The sequence below is a fragment of the Salvelinus sp. IW2-2015 genome, linkage group LG4q.1:29 (genome assembly GCF_002910315.2).
Source record: "Salvelinus sp. IW2-2015 linkage group LG4q.1:29, ASM291031v2, whole genome shotgun sequence".
Lineage (NCBI taxonomy): Eukaryota > Metazoa > Chordata > Actinopteri > Salmoniformes > Salmonidae > Salvelinus > Salvelinus sp. IW2-2015.
In genome coordinates this window covers 20,493,165-20,519,269 of record NC_036842.1, presented here as the reverse complement: position 1 = coordinate 20,519,269, position 26,105 = coordinate 20,493,165, and the positions used below count along the sequence as shown (strand labels likewise).

The 26,105-nt window shown below is 44.1% G+C and overlaps 1 protein-coding gene across 1 annotated transcript in view; it reads left to right on the top strand.

Moving 5' to 3' along the window:
• Nucleotides 1-26,105, top strand: part of LOC111961615 (mediator of RNA polymerase II transcription subunit 13-like) — a 106,973-nt gene that overhangs the window by 66,153 nt on the left and 14,715 nt on the right. The window contains 11 exon segments of the mRNA XM_023984017.2: nt 12,232-12,377; nt 15,654-15,887; nt 18,304-18,468; nt 18,876-19,032; nt 19,171-19,275; nt 19,535-20,200; nt 20,344-20,554; nt 25,017-25,092; nt 25,177-25,304; nt 25,502-25,574; nt 25,806-26,026. Of these exon segments, the coding sequence (XP_023839785.2) occupies nt 12,232-12,377; nt 15,654-15,887; nt 18,304-18,468; nt 18,876-19,032; nt 19,171-19,275; nt 19,535-20,200; nt 20,344-20,554; nt 25,017-25,092; nt 25,177-25,304; nt 25,502-25,574; nt 25,806-26,026 (2,182 nt within the window).

Genomic DNA, 26,105 nt, shown 5'->3' with positions numbered 1-26,105 from the left:
AAGCACGGTGGCTAGGAAAAACTCCCCTAGAAAGGCCAAAACCTAGGAAGAAACCTAGAGAGGAACCAGGCTATGAGGGGTGGCCAGTCCTCTTCTGGCTGTGCCGGGTGGAGATTATAACAGAACATGGCCAAGATGTTCAAATGTTCATAATGACCAGCATGGTAAAATAATAATAATCACAGTGTTCAGTGTTCAAATAATAATAATCACAAAATAAAAGTGTTCATTCAGTATGTTGTAATTGTCTATATTACAAATATATAATACATTTAAAAAAAATAATCGGACAATTAATCGGTACGGCCCTTTTGTCCCCAATAATCGGTATCGGCTTGAAAAAATCATAATCGGTCGACCTCTACACAGATGAACGTGGTACGTTCAGGCGTTGGAAATGGCTCCCAAGGATGAACCAGACTTGGCGGGGTCTACAATTTTTTCCTGAGGTAGTGCGTGATTCTTGATTTCCCATGATGAAGCAAAGAGTTTGAAGGTAGGCCTGAAATACACCACAGGTACACCTTCATGACCAAATTATGTCAATTAGCCTATCAGAAGCTTCTAAAACCATGACATAATTCTGGAATTCCAAGCTGTGTGAAGGCACAGTCAACAGTGTATGTAAACTTCTGACCCACTGGAATGTGGATACAGTGAATTATAAGTGAAATACTCTGTCAAACAATTGTTGGAAAAATGACTTGTGTCAGCACAAAGTAAGTGCCTAACCGACTGCCAGAACTAAGTGCAACAAGACATTTGTGGGTGGAAAAACGAGTTTTAATGACTCCAACCTAAGTGTATGAAACCGACTCAACTAAATCGGTATTTCATTATAGAAAAGAATAACACCTTCCCTTTATTGACGTGAATTAAGTAATGAACAGGAATGAATCAGAATTGCAGCAATTGCTCAATAGCCTATTTTCATAACTTGCATAGTCATACTGTGAAAAAATTGAGTTGAAACAAAAACTAATTCCTAAATTCCAGGGCGCAAGTAAGTTTGGTCACAACAAATGTGAGTTACTATCATACGTACAGTACTGGACAGTGAGGGGAGGATGTGCGAGGCTCAGCAAGCAGGGAGGAGAGCGCACTCAGACGGACAGGACGCAGGGTGGTGAGGAGTCGAGGCGCAACAACATGGTAGGGATTAACTCACTGCATGACGGTGACGGTACGGGGAAGGCTGAGGGCTGCCCGCCGCCGGCATGGCCCCACAAATGTCGCAGCAACACAAAGGCGTAGGGCGCTGCGGTGGGGAGGATGGCAGCGTACTCATACTGTACAGTACTGTGAGGATTCTAGTTCTCATCAACATGTGTAGTATACTCACTCATACTGTACAGTACTGTGAGGATTCTAGTTCTCCCTCTCTCCTGCATTTGGCCACAAATTCTCATCAACATCACATCTTATGTCTTCTCTGGTGATGCATCTTGGAAAGTATCTTCTGGAATGTCTAATCCAACCCTGGCAGTCTTCATGAGAAGTGTCTCTACACCCCACATTCATGGCATCCAGTAAGGACATCTGGTCATAAACATTCCACCTCCACGCAGAGAAAAACTCCTCTATGGGGTTTAAGAAGGGGGAGTATGGAGGCAGGACTAGTACTGACATCCTGGGATGTGCAGCAAACCAGTCTGTGACTGCAGCAGAGTGGTGGAATGCCACATTATCGCACACAACAACAAAGGTAGGGGAGTTTCTTGCCCCTCTCTCCTCCGCTGGCACAAGTCGATTATGCAGGTCATCCAGAAAATAAATGAGCCTCTATGTATTGTAGGGCCCAATGAGTGGTTTGTGTAACAGCAATCCATCATTGGACAGTGCTGCACATATTGTGATGTTAGCTCCTCTCTGGCCTGGGACATCCATGGTTGCTCTCTGTCCAATCACATTTCTTCCCCTGCGGCATGTTTTTGCCAGGTTGAATCCAGCTTCATCCACAAAGATGAATGTATGTGCAGTTTGCCTGGCTTCCATCTTCATTACTCTGTAAAATACAGTAAATCCACAGTTTTACAGTACTTTACATTATGCATAGCTGTAAATGTACCCTGTTTGGTAATTGAACAGACATCTTACCTGAACATATTGATACCAGAGTTCCTCCACACGTTCACCGTTTCTCTCAGTGTACAACTGCTTCATCCTTATTTTATGTTTCTCTGGGACTCTGACAACTGTCGTTGTGCTGACCGTATTCACACTCCCAAAAGTTATATTGTCTGCCAGCGCTCCGTCCCGAATTTCCCGCAGTATTATTGCATTGTTGCCAATTACCATGTCAACAATGGCAATTTCCTGCGCATCTGATTGTATTCTGCCTCTCCCTCCTGTGGGAGGCAACCTTTGGATCCTACTGAAAAACACAAAACAATCAATATATTTCAAAATGTAAAAATGTGAACATACTGTATTGTACTGTAATATGTAGTTTGATTATCATTGAAGGATGCACATCTTACCTGTTGTTTTGCCGGAAAATTCGTACTATTGATGCAACTGTTGAATGCTGCAGATTTGGTTGCACCCTTAAACCGGCCTCTCTCAAAGAGAGACCATGGTTTACAACATGGTCAATAATTGTGGCCCTTATCTCATCAGAGACCACCGCTCTTGGTCTGCCTCTCCTTTGTCCTCCACGCATTCTCCCTCTCCCTGTCACTCTTCTTTCCCCACCAACCTGTCTTCCTTGATCCGTGTTTCCAAACTACAGTTTTTTTTTTACAATCGCTAGGACCCATTTCATAATACTTAGGTCACTTTTTAAAAACTCTTTACACAGTTCTAACCAACTTTCAGCTTGGCACATCAGTTAATTTCACATCCAAAATGCACTAAAACTACCAAAACACTTCATACATAAAACTAGCAAAGGTTGTCACCCAACAAGCACACTTTGTTTCTGATGACCATATCAAAGATTGCAGTTTCCTGAACAACAGTGAAAATCCTACCTCTCCCGCCTGTGGGAGGTAACCGTTGGGTCCTAAGCAGAAATACAAAAACAATTACACACAAGTGGATTTGGGGGCTTTGCTCAATTTACTTCTGTAATGTGTAGTTCATGCCCTTGCGGAATGCATATCTTACCTGTTTTTTTTGCCGGAAATTTCTCACAATAGATGCCACTGTTGATCGTTGCAGATTTGGCTGTACTCTCAGACCAGCCTCTCTCATTGATAGACCATGATTTATTACATGATCAATTATAGTAGCCCTAATCTCATCTGAGACGACAGCTCTTGATCTTCCTCTCAGTCTTCTTCCACCGTACTCCTCTCCCTCTCCCTCTCCCAGCCACTCTTCTTCCTCTGTCAGCCACTTCTCTATCTCTGGCTGGGTCCATGTTTACATTACAGTACAGCATTATTCCTAAAATGTCCCCTTTTGTCTAGATGGTAATGAAAGTGAAAGACTAACACCTGGGTAGGTGTTCAGCTACAATGGATATCAGCTGTGGTTGGTCTAATTGTTTTGATAGTATTTCATATTTTTTATTTGGAATATATTTCAATACGGTATTACTGTAGAAATGTAGCAAATTGCTGTCTTATTTAATTTTGTGTTATGTTAGGTTTTGAACTTAAGTTTAACAGTTTTGAAGAGAGTATGTAAACATGTGCAAATTGGCCTGTAGGTACATAGCGTTTTGGTGGTGGTTGTGAATTCATGAAAATTAAAAGATGTATTCATTGAATGCATTTTGTGCCTAAGCAATGAAAATGTATCCACAGTTTAGCCCACATAGACTGCTGTTGTGCTCACTGTGTGAATAGTTTTGAAAAAGTGACCTAAGTATTGAGAAATGCGTCCTAGCTAGAGGTCATGGCCGATTAATTAGGGCCGATTTCAAGTTTTCATAACAATCGGTAATCGGCATATTTGGACGCCGATTATGGCATTTTGCATTGCACTCCACGAGGAGACTGCGTGGCAGGCTGACCACCTGTTACGCGAGTGCAGCAAGGAGCCAAGGTAAGTTGCTAGCTAGCATTAAACTTATCTTATAAAAACAATCAATCTTAACATAATTACTAGTTAACCGCACATGGTATATGATATTACTAGTTTATCTAGCTTGTCCTGCGTTGCATATAATCAATGCAGTGCCTGTTAATTCATCATCGAATCACAGCCTACTTCGCCAAATGGGTGATGATTTAACAAGCGCATTCGTGAAAAAAGCACTGTCGTTGCACCAATGTGTATCTAACCATAAACATCAACGCCCTTCTTAAAATCAATACACAAGTATATATTTTTAAACCTGCATATTTAGTTAAAATAAATTCATGTTAGCAGGCAATATTAACGAGGGAAATTGTGTCACTTCTCTTGCGTTCTGTGCAAGCAGAGTCAGGGTATGTGCAGCAGTTTGGGCCGCCTGGCTCATTGCGAACTGTGTGAAGACCATTTCTTCATAACAAAGACCGTAATCATTTGCCAGAATTGTACATAATTATGACATAACATTGAAGGTTGTGCAATGTAACAGCAATATTTAGACTTAGGGATGCCACCCGTTATATAAAATACGGAACGGTTCCGATTTTCACTGAAAGAATAAACGTTTTGTTTTCGAAATGATAGTTTCCGGATTTGACCATATTAATGATCTAAGGCTCGTGTTTCTGTGTGTTATTATATTAGAATTAAGTCTATGATTTGATATTTGATAGAGCAGTCTGACTGAACGGTGGTAGGCTGCAACAGGCTCGTAAGCATTCATTCAAACAGCACTTTCCTGCGTTTGCCAGCAGCTCTTCGCTGTGCTTCAAGCATTGCGCTGTTTATGACTTCAAGCCTATCAACTCCCGAGATTAGGCTGGCAATGCTATAGTGCCTATAAGAACATCCAATAGTCAAAGGTACAGTTGAAGTCGGAAGTTTACATACACTTAGGTTGGAGTCATTAAAACTCGTTTTTCAACCACTCCACAAATTTCTTGTTAACAAACTATAGTTTTGGGCAAGTCGGTTAGGACATCTACTTTGTGCATGACCAAGTAATTTTTCCAACAATTGTTTACAGACAGATTATTTCACTTATAATTCACTGTATCAACATTCCAGTGGGTCAGAAGTTTACATACACTAAGTTGACTGTGCCTTTCAACAGCTTGGAAAATTCCAGAAAATTATGTCATGGCTTTAGAAGCTTCTGTTAGGCTAATTGACATAATTTGAGTCAATTGGAAGTGTACCTGTAGATGTATTTCAAGGCCTACCTTCAAACTCAGTGCTTCTTTGCTTGACATCATGGAAAATCTAAAGAAATCATCCAAGACCTCACAAAAACAATTGTAGACCTCCACAAGTCTGGTTCACTCTTGGGAGCAATTTCCAAACACCTAAAGGTACCACGTTCATCTGTACAAACAATAGTAAGCAAGTATACCACCATGGGACCACGCAGCCGTCATACCGCTCAGGAAGGAGACACGTTCTGTCTCCTAGAGATGAACGTACTTTGGTGCGAAAGTGCAAATCAATCCCAGAACAACAGCAAAGGACCTTGTGAAGATGCTGGAGGAAACAGGTACAAAAGTATCTATATCCATAGTAAAATTAGTGCTATATTGACATAACCTGAAAGGCCACTCAGCAAGGAAGAAGCCACTGCTCCGAAACCGCAATAAAAAAAGCCAGACTATGGTTTGCAACTGCACATGGGGACAAAGATCATACTTTTTGGAGAAATGTCTCTGGTCTGATGAAACAAAAATAGATCTGTTTGGCCATAATGACCATTGTTATGTTTGGAGGAAAAAGGGGGAGGTTTGCGAGCCGAAGAACACCATCCCAACTGTGAAGCACAGGGGTGGCAGCATCATGTTGTGGGGGTGCTTTGCTGCAGGAGGGACTGGTGCACTTCACAAAATAGATGGCATCATGAGGAAGGAAAATTATGTGGATATATTGAAGCAACATCTCAAGACATCAGTCAGGACGTGTCACACCCTGACCATAGAGAGCCCTTGGATTCACTATAGTGGTGTAGGTCAGGGTGTGACTAGGGGGGGGGGGTGTTCTAGATGTGTATTTCTATGTTGGTGGTTTTGTATGGATCCCAATTAGAGGCAGCTGGTAATCGTTGCCTCTAATTGGGGATCATATTTAGGAAGCCCTATCTCCCACCTGCTTTGTGGGATATTGTTTGTGTTAGTGTGTTTGGGCACTACGTCTTCACGGTCTTTGTAAGTTTTGTTGTTTTGTTTGTAGTTTCACTTTGTATTATAAAGATGTGGAACTCAATGCACGCTGCGCCTTGGTCCGCTCATTTCCAAGATCGTGACAGAATATCCCACCAAACAAGGACCAAGTAGCGTGCAACGATGGGAAAAGTGAGTTGGACCTGGGAGGAAATTATGGGAGGACACGAGACCCTTCCTTGGCGGGAGTCGCCAAGGAGCATGGAAGGACAGCAACGACGCAGCTATAAAAGCTATTGTAACGGCTTTCGTCGGTGGAAGAAGGAGAGGACCAAAGCGCAGCGTGATTAGTGTTCATCTTAATTTAATGAAGTGAACACCTCAAAATACAAAAACAACAAAAGTGAAAACCGAAACAGTTCTATCTGGTGCAGACACACAAAGACTGAAGACAACCACCCACAAAACCCAACAGAAAACAGGCTACCTAAATATGGTTCCCAATCAGGGACAACGATTGAAAAAAACAAAAAAACAACACAGAAATAGAAAACATAGATTACCCACCCAACTCACGCCCTGACCACACTAAAACAAAGAAAATACAAAAGAACTATGGTCAGAACGTGACAGTACAGCTCAGGACTGAGGGGCAGCTCCGGACTGAGGGGCAGCTCCGGACTGAGGGGTAGCTCAGGACTGAGGGGCAGCTCCGGACTGAGGGGCAGCTCCGGACTGAGGGGCAGCTCCGGACTGAAGGGCAGCTCTGGCAGCTCCTGACTGACGGGCGGCTCTGGCAGCTTCTGACTGGCGGGCGGCTCTGGCAGCTCCTGACTTACGGACGGCTCTAGCGGCTGCTGACTGACGGACGGCTCTAGCGGCTCAGGACAGACGGGCGGCTCTGACGGCTCAGGACAGACGGGCAGCTCAGAGGGCGCTGGACAGATGGGCAGCTCAGGCGGCGCTGGACAGACGGGCAGCTCAGGCGGCGCTGGACAGACGGGCAGCTCAGGCGACGCTGGACAACGGGCAGCTCTGGCCTGCTGAGGCGCATAGTAGGCCTGGTGTGTGGTGCCGGAACTGGTGGTACCGGGCTGGGGACACGCTCCTCTGGGCGAGTGCGGGGAGCAGGAACAGGGCATACTGGACCCTGGAGGCGCACAGTAGGCTTGGTGCGTGGTGCCGGAACTGGTGGTACCGGACTGGGGACACGCACCACTGGGCGAMTGCGGGGAGGAGGAYCAGGGCTCTGGAGACGCACAGGAAGCCTGGTGCGTGGTGTTGGCACTGGTGGTACTGGGCTGGTGCGAGGAGGTGGCACCGGATAGACCGGACCGTGAATGCGCACAGGAGGTCTCGAGCACCGAGCCTGCCCAACCTTACCTGGTTGAATGCTCCCCGTAGTCAGGCCAGTGCAGCGAGGTGGAATAGCCCGCACTGGGCTGTGCTGGCGACCCGGGGACACCATGCGTAAGGCTGATGCCATGTACACCGGCCCGAGGAGACGCACTGGAGACCAGATGCGCTGAGCCGGCTTCATGGCACCTGGGTCGATGCCCACTCTAGCCCGGCCGATACGAGGAGCTGGAATGTACCGCACCGGGCTATGCACACGCACCGGGGACACAGTGCGCTCCACCGCATAACACGGTGCCTGCCCGGTACGACGCTCTCCACGGTAAGCACGGGGAGTTGGCTCAGGTCTCCTACCTGGCTTAACACCACTCCCCGTGTGCCTTCAGGGTTATCTTTGGTCTCTTTGTTGCCTCTCTGATTAATGCCCTCCTTGCCTGGACTGTGGGTTTTGGTGGGCGGCCCTCTCTTGGCAGGTTTGTTGTCGTGCCATATTCTTTCCATTTTTTAAATAATGGATTTAATGGTGCTCCGTGGGGTGTTCAAAGTTTCTGATCTTTTTTCATAACCCAAACCTGATCTGTACTGCTCCACAACTTTGTCCATGACCTGTTTGGAGAGCTCCTTGGTCTTCATGGTGCCGCTTGCTTGGTGGTGCCCCTTGCTTAGTGGTGTTGCATACTCTGTGGCCTTTCAGTACAGATGTGTATATATACTGAGATCATGTGACAGATCATGTGACACTTAGATTGCACAGAGGTGGACTTTATTTAACTAATTATGTGACTGAAGGTAATTGGTTGCACCAGATCCTATTTAGGTGTTTCATAGCAAAGGGGGTGAATACATATGCAAGCACCACTTTTCTGTTAAAAACATTTTTTAAACATTTTTTGAAACAAGTTATTTTTTTCATTTCACTTCACCAATTTGGACTATTTTGTGGTTGTCCATTACATGAAACCAAATAAAAATCCATTTAAATTACAGGTTGTAATGCAACAAAATAGGAAAAACGCCAAGGGGTATGAATACTTTTGCAAGGCACTGTACATGCGGGCCTCCCGAGTGGCGCAGCGGTCTACGGCACTGCATCACAGTGCTGGAGGTGTCACTACAGTTAGATCCCAGCTGGTTGCGACCGGGAGACCCATGAGGCGGCGCACAATTGGCCCGGCGTCATCCAGGTTAAGGGAGGGCTTGGCCGGCCGTGATGTCCTTGTCTCATTGCGCTCTAGCGACTTCTTGTGGAGGGATGCACGCTGACTTCGGTCGCCAGGTATACGGTGTTTCCTCCGCCACATTGGTGCGACTGACTTCCGGGTTAAGCGAGCAGTGTGTCAAGAAGCAGTGTGGCTTGGCAGGGTCGTGTTTTGGAGGATGCATGGCTCTCGACCTTCACCTCTCCCGAGTCCGTACGGGAGTTGCAGCGATGGGACAAGACTGTAACTACCCATTGGGAAGAGAACTTTATTTTTTTAAAGTTTACATGCTTTGCAAGAAGAACCATTTTCCTAATAATCCTGTTAACATGGACACATCTGACATCAGGCTACCTGATGGCACTCTGGTAAATGCAGAAAATCACCAATCAAAATAAACCTTTTTCCACATCGACCATGTTATTTTTGAGTTTTTTTCATTCTGAGTTCGGAGATATACATTTGTATGTGAAAGCTACTTCTAAGACGCATACATTCAGTTGTTCTGAATTTACTTCCCTCGTGCTAAAGAGGGAGGCTCTCGGCTAGTGCTAGCACATGCACAGATCAAATACACCACTGGAACGCCTAGTAGCCTTTCCAACAGTCAAATGACCTAGCGGCCTCATGGGTGGAATGTTATTAATATTTTTCATAATTTCAATTATAAACATGTATTATTATTTTTACGCTGAAAATCCGGTGTTTCTATTTCAAACGGTTTTGTTATATTTCAGTCTTCTGTGATGTATATGAAGTGTAATATTGTTATGCAAACTCAAAATGTAATACATTTAAACTTAACATGATACAGGTGTCTTCTTTTTTAAGCTCATAACCATGTATGTGAGATGTATACTTTTGTTTCAAAGTAGACCCTGATTTAGCCCACTGCAGTAAAATGTAAAGGTGTTTACATGTCCTAATCATTTGAAAGACTGCTCAGAAAACCAGGTGTTTTAATCAGTGTATGCTTACTTCCATTATGACCTTACTTGGATTAAGCTAAACAGACTAAGGTGTTTACATGACTAATCTGCATAATCTGCCTACTGCCACAATCAGTTTAATATCGAAATATTACTGTGCATGTAAACGTACTCAGTCTGTGTTGTTGCCTGAAATGGAGCAAAACATTGTATTATGATTGTTGTGATTACCTACAGTACATTGTCATTACTGTTATCATGCCCTATATTGTGGACATAATTATTTGGTACAGTATAACCATTGTATGTGCTCTAGTAGATTTACCAAGGTAAACTATACCAAGGTAAACTATACCAAGGTAAACTCACAGTGCTGTTAGCCAGTCAGTCTGTACAGTAGACTTTCAGCTCAGGACCCCTGCCACACTGTTGAAATATGAAAAGACTCAGCCAGTGTTCTGACTGCTGAATGTTCCACTCGCTCAGTACAGACAAGGAGGGAGGGGAGAAGCCAGCTAGTGAGCTGGGCGGTGATTTTTTATGTCGGAACATTTTTCATGGAGATTTCCCTCCCTCTCCTGCTCTGACTGCGGTCTGGAGAAAGGGTCACGGGGGAGTCATGGAAAGGACTAATGTGTGTTTTTGTAGGCAGCTCTCGTAAAAAAATAAGCACCCCAGGAGATTGTCTCCTGCTTGAGTATAAATAGGGGGCTTGACTGTTGAGTAAATAGGATGACCAATGTGAGGAGGAAGTTGTGGGACCTCCTTACACATGGCTTATTAACAGTGTATAGAGGCAGTCCAAGTGGAGACTCCAGAAGTGATAGAAAGTGTATCAGAAGACAGTTGTCAAAGTTATTGATTGTACTTATGATTGGTTAATAAAGCATTTTCAGTGTGTGAAACTAAGGGGAACAATACAAATAGAGAAACATTTTGTCTTAAGTAAATGTTTAATTTGGCCACATAGAAAATAGAAATATTAAAACTGGAGCTGACAATTTTGAAATGTAGGAAATCGTCCAATCATACTTACTGTCGTTCTTACATTATTCTGTTCCCTACGGTAGGGAACAACTTTAATCTTATTACATTATTTTGTACATGACTGTATCCCAAAGGCCTGTTGTCCACTCATATGGATGAGTTCACACTGGGCAGTGATGCAAAGTCACCATAGGGAAGCAGCGTCAGACAACAACACATGCTTTTCATACAGTAGGTCCAACTTGGCTGAATATGTGCATTTGTGTGTGTGTGTGTGTGTGTGTGTGTGTGTGTGTGTGTGTGTGTGTGTGTGTGGTGTGTGGTGTGTGGTGTGTGTGTGTGTGTGTGTGTGTGTGTGTGTGTGTGTGTGTGTGTTGTTGGTGGGCTGGACTGGACTCTTCACTACAGACTATCCCCTGAAGGCACCCCTCACGGCTATAAATAGCTCTTCATGTGGCGTTAAGTAAGGGGGTGGAGGGGAGCGACATAGATTTTTTTATTTTAAAAATATATATATATATATATATTACATGTGCTGTAGAGATCTAAATTATTGAGATGGGAGATGTAGTACTGTAGAACAGAAGCCAGTTTGAGTTTCATGGCCTGATGCAGCAGCGGGAACATCAGGAAGTGTGTGTGTTTGTGTGTGTGTGTGTGTGCCTCAGTGTGTGTGTCTGGATAGCAGTGCTGCAACCGCCTGCTGTTATGATGGTATTTCTTGGTGAGCTTGAGGAATGTTTATGTAGCTAAGAAACTGGTCTCTCTCCCCAATCACTCAGCGCCATCTTCAGGCCACATCAACAGTGAATAACAGACCCTGAGATATTATCATTAGTTCTATTCCAAAACAGCCCGTGTGTGGCTTTGGAATTGGCCACTGTATTGAATTGATGATCCATTACGGCTCTAACATAGGCCAGTTTCTTCAGGGTACAGAGATATTGCATAGGCACTAGGCAGCACGGTAATCACATGGAGATTACATGCTGAGTTTATTGTCTGCTGGTTTATAAGCCTGGCCAGACAGGCGATGGGGTTTATAGATTAAAAATGCACATCATTAACATCTGGTGGTTAATGATGTCCTGCCCACCCTCAGTTATAGATCACAATAATGGGTTAGCTATCACATGTGTGATAAAACAAAGACCACCGTAATAAACTGTACCAAGAAGTATACTAAAGAGTAGAAGCCATACATAAACATTATGTCACTTTAATCAATCATAGGGAAATAAGGATTTATTCCTGCAATAAGTACCTACGGTATATGTTGGAAGATGAACTATAAGCTTATATGATTTTATGAAAAGCTTTGTATTTTCAAAGACACATTAAGTCTGTTTTCTCATCTATAGTATGTACAAATTTGCAGCTCACGATTACTAATCAGTAGTTACCATGGGGAGCTAATGGCATCCCTGTTACCATAGTAACTACATGGTATAACAGCAACTTAGTGCAAAGTGCCAGAAATGTTGTCTCTATATTGTCTCTCTCTCTGCAGTGAAAAGTCTTTACTGCATAGAGACTGTATGTGACTGACGTTGTCTCTGTGTCTCTGTGTCTCTCTCTCTGTCTCTACAGTGAGCACCTATCGTGCTCCTTCACCTTCTTCCTGCATGGGGAGAGTAATGTGTGCACCAGCGTAGAGATTGCCCAACACCAGCCTGCCTACCACATCACTGATGACCACATCCGCCTGGCCCAGACCTCCTCAGCCCCCGTACAAGGTGAGAAACACCCAGGGTAACAGAGACGTAAGAGCCAACACACTGGATGTCTTTACCCGCCTCTGTTTTAACCTGAGCATCAATGTCATAACTATGTGTATTATCAAATCTCTGATTCTGAACATGACAGTGGTCCTTTCTGATATACTGCACCTCTGTGCTCCCCTCTCTGACTGTTTATTCTATTATATCTACTTATCTATGTGTCTGTCTCTACTGCTACCTATCTATGTGTCTGTCTCTACTGCTACCTATCTATGTGTCTGTCTCTACTGCTACCTATCTATGTGTCTGTCTCTACTACTACTTATCTATGTGTCTGTCTCTACTGCTACCTATCTATGTGTCTGTCTCTACTTCTACTTATCTATGTGTCTGTCTCTACTTCTAACTATCTATGTGTCTGTCTCTCCTGTACTAGTTCTTGTGTGCTGTCCATCTTGCTATATCTATGTGTGTGTCTCTAGCTCGCTACCTAGTCTATGTGTTGTTTACTGTTACCTGATGCTATGTGTGTGGTCTCTAACGTGTCGTGATCTATGTGTCGTGTCTCGTAAGCTACCCCCTATCTAGTGTGTGCGTGTTCTTTTGACTACTACTTATTATGTTCTGTCTCTACTATTAATTTGTCTGGTGTTGTCTGGTCGTCTATGCTGACTATGCTGATTGTGTTGCTGTTCTACTATCACTTAGTTGTATGTTCTGTCTCTACTACTACTTATCTATGTGTTGTCTGCTACTGCTAACACTATCTATGTGTCTGTTCTAGTCTACCTATCTATGTGTCTGTCTATTGTCTACTATCTATGTGGTCTGTCTACTGCTACCTATCTAGTGTGTGCTGTCTTACTGGTACTCTATCTATATAGTGTGTCTGTCTATATGTCTAACTATCTTATGTGTTGTTAGTCTCTCTTATCTATCTATCGTGTCTGGTCTCGGTACTGCTACCCTTCTATGTGGTGTGTCTGTACTTCTACTATCTATTGTGTGTTGTCTCTACGTGTGCTACCTATCTATGGTCTGTGCTTACTGTTCGTATTGTCTGTCTATTATGTCTACTCTGTATCTGTCTCATACCTGGTCTACTATCTATGTGATCTGTGCTCTACTGCTACTATTATGTGTCTGTCTCTATGTCTAGTATTACGTGTCGTCGTAGTCTGGTCGTACTGCTACTATCTATGTGTCTGTCTCTAGCTCTGAACTACTTATGTGTCTGTCTTACTTCTACTTATCTATGTGTTTCTACTACTGCTACTATCTATGTGTCTGTTCTACTTCTACTATCTAGTGTGTCTGTCTGCTAACTGTGTAGACGTATCTATGTGTCTGTCTTTCCTACTCGCTCTATCTATGTGTCTGTCTCTACTTCTACTATCTATGTGTCTGTCTCTACTGCTACTATCTATGTGTCTGTCTCTACTTCTACCTATCTATGTGTCTGTCTCTACTTCTACCTATTATGTGTCTGTCTCTACTTCTACCTATCTATGTGTTCTCTACTTCTACCTATCTATGTGTCTGTCTCTACTTTCCTATCTATGTGTCTGTCTATATGTCTACTATCTATGTGTCTGTCTACTTCTACCTATCTATGTGTCTGTCTCTACTGCTACCTATCTATGTGTTCTGTCTCTACTGTCTACCTATCTATGTGTCTGTCTCTACTTCTACCTATCTATGTGTCTGTCTCTACTGCTACCTATCTATGTGTCTGTCTCTACTGCTACTTATCTATGTGTCTGTCTCTACTGCTACCTATCTATGTGTCTGTTCTACTTCTACCTATCATGTGTCTGTCTCTACTGCTACTTATCTATGTGTCTGTCTCTACTGCTACCTTATCTATGTGTCTGTCTCTACTTCTACCTATCTATGTTCTGTCTCTACTGCTACTATCTTATGTGTCTGTCTCTACTTACTATCTAGTGTGTGGTCTCTACTTCTACCTATCTAGTGTGTCTCTCTACTTTACCTATTATGTGTCTGTCTCTACTTCTACCTATCTATGTGTCTGTCTCTATTCTACCTATCTATGTGTCTGTCTCTACTTTACCTATCTATGTGTCTGTCTCTACTGCTACCATTCTATGTGTCTGTCTCTACTTCTACTATCTATGTGTCTGTCTCTATGCTATATCTATGTGTCTGTCTTATTTTACCTATCTATGTGTCTGTTCTACTGTCTACCTATCTATGTGTCTGTCTCTACTTTACCTATCTAGTGTGTCTCCTACTGTCTACCTATCTATGTGTCTGTTCTTTACTTACCTATCTATGTGTCTGTCTACTACTGCTCTACTATCTTATGTGTCTGTCTACTTTACCTATCTATGTGTCTGTCTCTACTTCTACCATCTATGTGTCTGTCTCTACTCTACCTATCTATGTGTTGTTCTGCTACTTACGCTAGTATCTATGTGTCTGTCTCTACTTGCTACCTATCTATGTGTCTGTCTCTACTGCTACTTATCTATGTGTCTGTCTCTACTGCTACCCATCTTGTGTCTGTCTCTACTTCTACCTATCTATGTGTCTGTCTCTACTGCTATATCTATGTGCTACTCTCTGTAGTTTCTCTACTGTCTCTATCTTGTATGTTGCTACCTATCTATGTCTTCTGTTTACTACTACGTATCTATGTTCGTGTCTCTTACTTCTACTATCTATGTGTCGTCTCTACTTCTACCTATCTATGTGTCTGTCTCTACTCTACCTATCTATGTGTCTGTCTTATGTTACCTATCTATGTGTCTGTCTCACTTCTACCTATCTATGTGTCTGTCTACTTCTACTATCTAGTGTCTGTCTCTACTGCTACCTATCTATGTGTCTGTCTTCTACTGTCTACCTATCTATGTGTCTGTCTCTACTGCTACCTATCTATGTGTCTGTCTCTACTGCTACTTATCTATGTGTCTGTCTCTACTCTACCTATCTATGTGTCTGTCTCTACTTCTACCTATCTATGTGTCTGTCTCTACTGTTACCTATCTATGTGTCTGTCTCTACTGTACCTATCTATGTGTCTGTCTCTACTCTACCTATCTATGTGTCTGTCTCTATGTCTACTTATCTATGGTGCTGTCTCTACTTCTAACTATCTATGTGTTGGTCTCTACGTGCTCACCTATCTATGTGTCTGTCTCTACTGCTACCTATCTATGTGTCTGTCTCTACTGCTACCTATCTATGTGTCTGTGCTCCCATCTGTATGTTCATCTGTCTGACTCTATGTCTGTCTGTCGATCCCTCCACCCGTTGCCACTGCAGTGATCCTGAGTCCGTATGGTCTGTCGGGCTCTCTGACGGGCCAGGCCTATAAGATGAGTGACCAAGCCGTGAGGAAGCTGATGGAGGAGTGGAGCTACTTCTACCCCATGGTGCTGCAGCGCCATAGAGAGGGGGGCACAGGGGGTGCCGGCATGGGGGGCATGGGTGCGGAGAGGGAGGGCACTGACCCGCTGTTTGACCCCAACAGTCATGTGGCCGTCGAGGTCATCGTAGGTATGTATGGTAACGTTCAAAACACTTGCTACCAGGGCTGGCTGTAGCCTTTTGGGGGCCATAAGCGAGATTTGGTTGTGGGGCCCCCCACCAATCGGGCACATTTGTATTTTATTTTTAAACTAATTTCCTGAAATTCTACCCATTTTTTGCCATGGGGTGTAGAGAAATATTAGCCTTTTTTACATGATATCTGAGTGAGAGTGACTAACAAAATCAATGTGGGCCCCCTGGAGGTCAGGGCTCCTGGACACGTGCCCTGGTCAGTATTCCGCCATGATTACTATAAGTTTAGATAACTAGCTAGACTAACCTACCAATCGTTTTTTTTTTATCTGATTGACTGACTGTCAGTGACTGACAAAACAAGAGAAAAACTGCTGATGCACAAGCAAATTTCGAACTTGCACCTTGTGTATTCTACTATTTTAACTCTCAACAGTAAATTGAGACCAACTGAGTTCCTAAACTCCTAAACTGAGTTCCCACTCGGGAACCACCACTTATGTTGCGTATGCCTGGAGCCGGCCCTGCTTGCTACCTTTGAATGTAATTGAATGTACACACTTTGCTGTATGTACATTGTTACGACCTGGCTCATAGTTCGTAACAACAAAGGGAGACCACGCATGACTTAAATGTAAAAAGGAATACATTTATTCAACTAATTAATAATAAATACAAAAATGTAACACAAGCTGTGGACGTCTGTAGGATCAGTAGTGTATGCAGTGTGTGGATGTGTGAGAGGGTGTTGTATGGTGAAAACAAAAAAAAAACTAAAGGTGGTGGAAGCCAGCCTGCCAGTCAGGGAAGAGATTGTTGGCTGATGTGGCCACCCTTTATAGCCTGCAGGCTAAGCATGCCCAGGTGCGCCACATCAGCTGGCGATCCTCCCAGCTCTGACCAAGTGAATCCAGCTATGATCCATTTTTGATGTCACTTGTTAAATCCACTTCAGTCAGTGTAGATGAGGTTAGGGGACAGGTTAAAGAATGATTTTAAGCCTTGAGACAATTGAGACATGGATTGTATATGTGTCGTTCAGAGGGTGAATGAGCAAAACAAAAAATGTAAGTGCCTTTGAACGGGGCATTGTAGTAGGTGCCAGGCACACCGGTTTGTGTCAAGAACTGCAACGCTGCTGGGTTTTTGTCGTGTATATCAAGAATGGTCCACCACCCAAAGGACATCTAGCCAACTTGACACACAGCATTGGAGTCAATATGGGCCAGCATCCCTGTGGAATGCTTTCGACACCTTGTCGAGTCCATGCCCCAACTAATTGATGCTGCAAAATGGGGGGAGGGGTGCAACTCAATATTAGGGAGGTGTTCCTAATGTTTTGTACACTCAGTGTACGCGCATGAACAATAGGCTATGGGTGACAGTAGGCTATGGGTAACAGTAGGCTATGGGTGACAGTAGGATATGGGTGACAGTAGGCTATGGGTGACAGTAGGCTATTGGTGACAGTAGGCTATGGGTGACAGTAGGCTATTGGTGACAGTAGGCTATGGGTGACAGTAGAATATGGGTGACAGTAGGCTATGGGTGACAGTAGGCTATTGGTGACACTAGGCTATATGTGACAGTAGGCTATGGGTGACAGTAGGCTATGGGTGACAGTAGGCTATGGGTGACAGTATGCTATGGGCGACAGTAGGCTATGGGTGACAGTAGGCTATGGGCGACCGTAGGCTATGGGTGACAGTATGCTATGGGTGACAGTAGGCTATGGGTGACAGTATGCTATGGGTGACAGTATGCTATGGGTGACAGTAGGCTATTGGCAAAGTGTTTTGATATGGTGTTACTGAAATGTATTATCATTATCACACCTAAAGAGGGAACAACAGAGAACAACAGCTCTTCATCGATTTTAGTCTCAGCTTTGATTGCACATTCATTGTCTGTTTGAGGCTAAATGATACTGGAGGTGGTTAATTAGTGGTGGATCCAGTGCTCTCAAGGGAGAAGTGTTATGTCTCTCACAGTGCATTGAGGTAAGGAGGAAAGACAAGAGGAGAGAAAGGGAGAGGTGTGGAGGGGAGGGGAGGGGAGGAGAGGAGAGGAGTGGAGAGAGGAGGAGAGGGGAGGAGAAGGGAAGAGGGGAGGGGAAGAGGAGAGATTGGGAGAAGATGAGAGAAGCTCCAGGGAGTGACGGAAACACAGCATGGTGTAATCAGCCCATTGACTGGCTGCCAAGCCCATCGACTGGCTGCCTGACCCCTCATCATTGATTAGAACTGATTGAAATCGGACCTCCCTAAGCCCAGTACCAGCCAGCCACTGTAGGCCATGCAATGATTAACCAATCCAGTGTGTATTGGCCACAGAAGGAGTGTGTGGGGTGGACATGAGTGCATCTGTGTGAGTGTGAGGGGATTTAAACTACTCTGTCATCTTCTTCTAGGTGGTGTGAGGATGATCTACCCAGCAGCCTTTGTGCTGGTTGCCCATGGCGACCTGCCTGTGGACCAGCCCCTACCTGCCCCCGGAGCCCAGGGGCTCAGCAGAGACCCCTCCCATTGTAGCATCCCCCTCACACCGCCCACCTCACCTGAACAGCCCTGCTCAGGTACTGGATGCCTCTACCACCACACCATATCATCATCATAAACTCCAGAACTTGACCCTAAATAATTACATACCCAAAATGACTCTGATTCAGCTCTACTTGCACAACAGCAAAACAACTCATTACTGCAATCCATAACCCAACTCTAAATGAAATCAAATCCATAATCAACATTGAATGAAGTCTACTTGATGAATATCTAATAAATTAAGAAATAAAACAGCTGATACAAACAAACTAATAATGCTATACTCTAGCTGCAGAGTTGTTCTTGAGTGTCTGCAATTTCTCAATATCTCAAGAGTCCTAGTAAAGTGTCTCCTGCCGTGCACTTTTAAGACATCCACCCACAGCCTTGCCAAAGGGAACAAACTCCAGTGAATAATGTCATCTGTTGATTATTTCAGCAGACAGTGGCTTTGTGACAGTGTCCAGCATCCTCCCTGCCCAGGAGAGGGCCATTGGGGCCACCAACCACAGCCCAAAGCATTCTGGGAAGAAACTGACCAATCAGGTGGTGCATCAGGCATGGAAGGAGTGTTATCTCAACCAACTGCAACACAAGTGAGTGTCTAGAGAGGCTGCTGGCTAACCGGGGCACAGCTTCAGACACTGTTTATCTCTTGGCATTTGCGGTGGAATTGTTAGTGTTGATGTGCAGTGACACGATTGGCGCCCTCACGCCTCTCTTTGTGCCCCCAGATGCAGTGTGCCCAGTAGCGTGACGCCAAAGAAGGAGGCGCCAAACGGGGTGACCACCTGGGACTTTATCGACTCGGGCGAGAGGGCTCCCTGCAGCTGCTCCAGGTTGGCACAGGGGTTGGCATCTGGGCGGTGAAGCGTATTGAAATTGAATATTGCGTATTGATTATGTAGAAATAATGTGAACATTGTGAAAATGTAGTGTAAGTATTTGTATTAAATATACTGTGTTGATATGATATGATGTAGACAAGTCCTCACAATTTGCTACACATAGTTGAAAGTGTTCAGTATGTTTAAGAACAGAATCCTCACCTGCCACGCTAGTTCTGGCTGCCATCATATCCTGTTTCTCTTCCTGAAGGTTAAAGCAGCAGCAGAAACAGCAGCAGCAGACCAACACCTCCTCTGCCAACCCTCTGTCTGGTGCCAACCCCACCCCCTCCCTGGGCCCAGCACTTCCTCCTCCCTCTCTGCCTAAGCACAAGGCCACGGACAAGTCCGAGAAACCCGACAAACAGCCCAAGAGGGTCGCCGCCATGACACCCTTCCACCACCGGCTCTCTGTGGGCCAGGAGACCTGCCAGGAACAAGACTCCACTGGAGGGTCCCAGCTCGGCCTAGTCGCCCTGGACCCTCTCCTGGATCCCATGCCCACCTGCAAGTACCCCAAGCCCCTCTCAGCTGGCAGGAAAGCTCCCCAGTCCCTGCTCCACTCTCCCGTCTCCCCATTACCCCCCACGCTCAGCCCCCATCCGCGGGTGGGGCAGGACCCTGAGGTACTGGATGCTCCTGTGGGCATGGCCCCCTGTCCAGATGGGGCGTCAGGGCTGGGGGTGATGGAGCCCAGTGCGACTGCTCTCTATGCAGCCCCTCTGGGGCCCAGAGAGAGGGAAGCTGGGGCGGGCTGGTGGAGGGGCTTCAGGACTCCTAGGGCTGATAAGGCTGAGTTCAGGCCTCCAGAGCTGCCCAGTGACAGAGTGGAATTAAAGACAGAGACACAGGTCACTGAGGGAGTTGCACTGAAAAGGTGAGAGAGAGACCAGTTCATAAATGTAGAAACTAATGACACGCACTCACGCACGCCAGCATTCACGCAAGCACGCAGGCAGGCACACAAACAAACACACACTCCGAGGATCACTCTAAGTTTCCTATCTAATTTCCCTCCAGACTATTCGCGCAGACAGAGAAGTGTTTCAAGATATCCGAGGAGCGTGTTAGGGAACACATCCAGACCCTGGGTCTACTGCAGCAGCCTGGGGTGGAAGGGCTGGGGGACCTTGGGGACGACCCGTATGACTTCAAGGAGGGAGACATCGAGTACAGCTTCCCCACCTCCAAGAGACTGAAGGGCCGAGACCCTAGCAAGAGAGGCCCCAAGGTAAGTAAAAACAAATTGCAATGATTATTATTGTTGGTGGATAGGGCTGTTACAGTGACTGTATTACTGCTGCAGTCCAATTCCAAGTGACCGTTTAGTTATGGTAACTACTGTAGGCTTCTCAAAGCTCTGATGCTGCTGAAGGTCATTAGTAGCCTACCAAACTTGCTAACTGCCTGGTACTCAGCCCTCTATTGTTCCTCTAATTACGCTAACATCAATGCAAATGTCATTGAAAATCAAATCAAACACTTCATGAGAGCCCATGAGCTCATGTTGCGCAACATTTCTATAGGCTATGTAATTGTGTGAGAAAACAGAGTTTTGATGGCCTCTATTCAAAACAGGAACCCATCAGCTTTCTATAGGCTAGGCATACTATACTTATTTAGCAACTTTCCTAATATTAAGCACATTGCTTTGCTTCACAACAGGAGTACAGCCTATCTGGCTTGCATGCAACTGAACCATGGGAAAAGCGTCCTCCATTTACTCTATTTACAGTGCCTTGCAAAAGCATTCATCCCCCTTGGCGTTTGTCCTATTTTGTTGCATTACATCCTGTAATTTAAATGGATTTTTATTTGGATTTAATTTAATGGATATACACAAAATAGTCCAAATTGGTGAAATGAAATGAAAAAATGTGTTATTTAAAAAAATATAAATAAATTAGAAACGGAAAAGTGGTGCATGTATATGTATTCACCCCTTTTGCTATGAAGCCCCTAAATAAGATCTGGTGCAACCAATTACGTTCAAAGTCACATAATTAGTTAAATAAAGTCCACCTGTGTGCAATCTAAGTGTCACATGATCTGTCACATGATCTCAGTATATATACATCTGTTCTGAAAGGCCCCAGAGTCTGCAACAGCACTAAGCAAGGGGCACCACCAAGCAAGTGGCACCATGAAGACCAAGGAGCTCTCCAAACAGGTCAGGGACAAAGTTGTGGAGAAGTACAGATCAGGATTGGGTCCTAAAACAATATCAGAAACTTTGAACATCCCACGGAGCACCATTAAATCCATTATTAAAAAATGGAAAGAATATGGCACCACAACAAACCTGCCAAGAGAGGGCCGCCCACCAAAACTCACGGACCAGGCAAGGAGGGCATTAATCAGAGAGGCAACAAAGAGACCAAAGATAACCCTGAAGGAGCTACAAAGTTCCACAGCGGAGATGGGAGTATCTGTCCATAGGATCACTTTAAGCCATACACTCCACAGAGCTGGGCTTTACGGAAGAGTGTCCAGAAAAAAAGCCATTGCTTAAAGAAAAAATAAGCAAACACGTTTTGTGTTCACCAAAAGGCATGTGGGAGACTCCACAAACACATGGAAGAAGGTACTCTGGTCAGATGAGACAAAAATTTAGCTTATTGGCCATCAAGGAAAACGCTACGTCTGGCGCAAACCCAACACCTCTCATCACCCCGAGAAACCATCCCCACATTGAAGCATGGTGGTGGCAGCATCATGCTGGGGGGGATGTTTTTTTCTGTCAGGAACTGGGAAACTGGTCAGAATGGAAGGAATGATGGATGGCGCTAAATACAGGGAAATTCTTGAGGGAAACCTGTTTCAGTCTTCCAGAGATTTGAGACTGGGACGGAGTTTCACCTTCCAGCAGGACAATGACCCTAAGCATACTGCTAAAGCAACACTCGACTGGTGTAAGGGGAATTATTTAAATGTCTTGGAGTGGCCTAGTCAAAGCCCAGACCTCAGAGGAACCCATCCAACTTGAAGGATAAATAAATAAGAATTTGATCTTAACTGACTTTCTATGTTAAATAAAGGTTAAAACATTTGTTTAAAGGAGCTAGAGCAGTTTTGCCTTGAAGAATGGGCAAATATTCCAGTAGCTAGATGTGCCAAGCTTATAGAGACATACCCCAAGAGACTTGCAGCTGTAATTGCTGCAAAAGGTGGATCTACAAAGTATTGAATTTGGGGGGGGTTGAATAGTTATGCACACTCAAGTTTAATTTTTTTTGTCTAATTTCTTGTTGGTTTCACCCCAAATAATATTTTGCATCTTGAAAGTGGTAGGCATGTTGTGTAAATCAAATGATACAACCCCCCTAAAAATGTATTTTAATTCCAGGTTGTAAGGCAACAAAATAGGAAAAATGCCAAGGGGGTGAATACTTTCGCAAGCCACTGTAAGTGGATATATGACATGTATTTTTTTCCCCTGCCCCTGTTCCGAGACATGTGCATGATAATGGCCCATTCTAAATCAAAACTAATTTCACTCATATATTATTTAGTATGTGTAAAGACAAGATTAAATCAAGAATAGTCTGATGGGTGATAATATTAGCCTATCACTTGTGGAAGATAGATATATTATCACTTGTGAATTAAACCTATATTATCACTTGTGAATTATATAATATATCTTGTGAATGATACCTATATTATCACTTGTGAATGATACCTACATATATTATCACTTGTCAATGATACTTATATTATCACTTGTGAATTATATAATATATCTTGTGAATGATGTCCAGCTTTTCTGCAGTAAGGCAAAAAACAGCACATGCCTTTATGACTTTTTCAAATCATAGTCGCACACCTCATGTAGCCTAGCCCATAGGCCTATTTGTTTTGAAAAAGTTTATCACAACTAAAGTGGGCAAATAACTTCTTAAAATTAAGCACATTAATCCGCTTTACAACCAGTGTAGAGCCTAACTGGTATACATAGGCGGCGCGTGAGTTTCAAGTTTGGGGAAGATAATTTTCACCGTAAAAATGCACCTTTATAATAAAGTTGTAAAGACTCTCGTGGGTTGAAGAAGGAGACCAAGGTGCAGCGTGGTAGACGTTCATAATTTTCAATAAAAACTGAACACCGCAACAAAATAACAAAGTAGAAAACGAAAGCGAACAGTTCTGTCAGGCAACAAAACAGCTAAACAGAAAATAACTCCCCACAAAACCCAAACGGAAAATCACAACTTATATATGATCCCCAATCAGAGACAACGATAGACAGCTGCCTCTGATTGGGAACCACACATGGCAAAAACAACAAAGAAATAGAAAACATAGAATCTCCCACCTGAGTCACACCCTGACCTAACCAAACATAGAGAATAAATAAGGATCTCTAAGGTCAGGGTGTGACAAAAGTATTACATGCATATATCGCATTTGCGGTCACTTTTGAGAATGGTGTTTTCCTGCTAATGGAACTTTCACAATTATAGCTTACTGCCATGTGTGCATTGTTGCGCTTATAATGTGAAGAAAACCCAGTAGTTTATCAACATTTTAAGCTAAACGTGTTGATCTGTTGCATCAGCCTCATGCTTTTGCTGTTCGTTAGGCCTACTAATTTTGTTGGCTGACGAAAAGTAAATGTGGACAGTTCTTCTAACATCTTCAATATGCCTCTCGGAATTTGATAAGAAGGAGGCGCGCAGTTGTGTCCCCGATGTGTCTGTCTTCACTTGTAGGCATCTTAGCTCTGAAGTAGGCTAAGGACTTGATCACATGACAGGCATTGGCTAATAAGAATTGAGATATCTGAGAGAGCCATGTGAGTTAGAGGTGGTTCGGAGCACGCAGCTGGGAGAAGGGAATTATAGTTGTTATGTTCAGCCCAAGAGCACAATGGCCACTGGCAGCAAAAGGCATGGCTTTTTTAAGGGGCATTACAGCCACACAAGGGGGATGCCACCGGGAAATTCGAGGCATTATCAACTGCTTGTTAAATTGTGAATGAGAGACTGATGAAGTGTGTGCAGCCTGCGCAAAAAACAAAGCAGAGCTCATGCCTTTCATGCAACCTTTTTCAAATCATCATTATTAGTCACATCATGCAGCCTTGGAATGTATTAAAAATCAAAACATGTAGCCCAACGTTTGTATCACAACTAAAGTTGCATGAATAACTCTAAATTAAGCATATAGTAGGACCTGTTTCTTTGTTAACCCCTCAACACAGAACAGCAGCATGTGCGCACTCCATCAGAAATCAATTTTATTCAGCTATGTTCAATTGTATTCAATTGTATTCTGTATATACTATAAAATAATGTCACGGAATTCTAGGCAAATCTTGTTTGCTAAATGAACTAGTGTAGCCCACAGCCATATGGTATAGCCAGATCAGAACCTAACATAAGGACAACTCAGAGTATGCTATTGTGTTATTCTGAAATAGACAACATTTTCTTCATTTCATGTTTCTTTAGACCTGTCTAAAATAAATAATGGATTTATTGTGACGGTATAGGCTATATTAAATGTATTTATTAGACTTTTTAAAATGTAGATTTTCCAAAGGTCTGCATCAGTGGCTTGTAGGCTATGCGTGGATGCCAGGAGCTGCTAAATGTGTTTATGTTAATTAACGGTGAATTACAGTGAGACCGGAAGTAATTTGGTTGACAATCACCTGCTGACAAAATTTCATGAATATAACTGTCTTCCAGGGAGAGGATATCAGCAACGGTGCACTGCCTGATGGGAAAGACGCCATGTCCATCTTTAGCTCTGCCCCCAAAGCTGGTAAGGATTTGAATGTTGACAACGCATGTATTATGAGGTGTGTTCTTTGCGCTGTGTTTGATTGTCTTGTTTGTGTGTTTCTAGATGATGACTCACCGCAGGACGACGAGGCGGCCAAAGCCCAAAACCCTCCTCTAACCAGGGAGACTGATCTGGTGGTCCTCATCTCAGACCTGGAGAACATTTTCGACGAGGATGAGGAGGAACTTGGGGTGAGAAACATTTGAACAATTACTGGATGTCTAAAATCTGTTTCATTTTCATTCCCTCGTTCAACCAAGCGCTATACACTCATCATAATAATACATAGTTGTATACTGTACTGTGCATGCCATTTAGCAGACACTTTTATCCAAGGAGACTTAGATATGTGTGGTATAATAATTTGTAGACTGCTTGCCCCAATCAGCACACAGCCAGGGTCCTGGTATCAGGAGGTGAAGACCGAAGGGAGGGGAGGGTGGCTGTGCCCTATCCTTCAAGTGAGTCTATCTTTACATGTACACATGTTCAGCAGTTTGTTTGTTATCTTAGCTTAGTTTAGCATGATTCTGAGACCTGGGAATAATAATCTTTCTTCTTCTCCTTCTCTCACATCTTCTCTGCCTGTTTCTGTCTGTTTTATCTCTCGTTGTCCATCACCGTCCCTCTCTCTCTCTCTCTCTCTCTTTCTCCTCCCCTCATCTCCTCCCCCCATCCCTCTCTCCATTCAGCAGTAGCAGACCTCCAGCGGATGTTCCCCACACCCCCGTCCCTGGAGCAGCACCCAGCCTTCTCCCCCATCATGACATACCGTGACACCCCCAGCCAAGAGCCCCCAGCCCCCTCGGGGGGCTCTGACCACCCCCTGGGCCCCCTGTCCTCCACCCAGCTCCAGGAGTACCGGATGGAGGTGGAGGAAGGCATGGCCAGTCCTAAACATGAGGACATTAAGGTGAGGCACCACAGTAGCAATGGGAATGGAAATGATTAAGTCTGTAGTATGTGCAGCAAATCTTGATGATAGACAATTC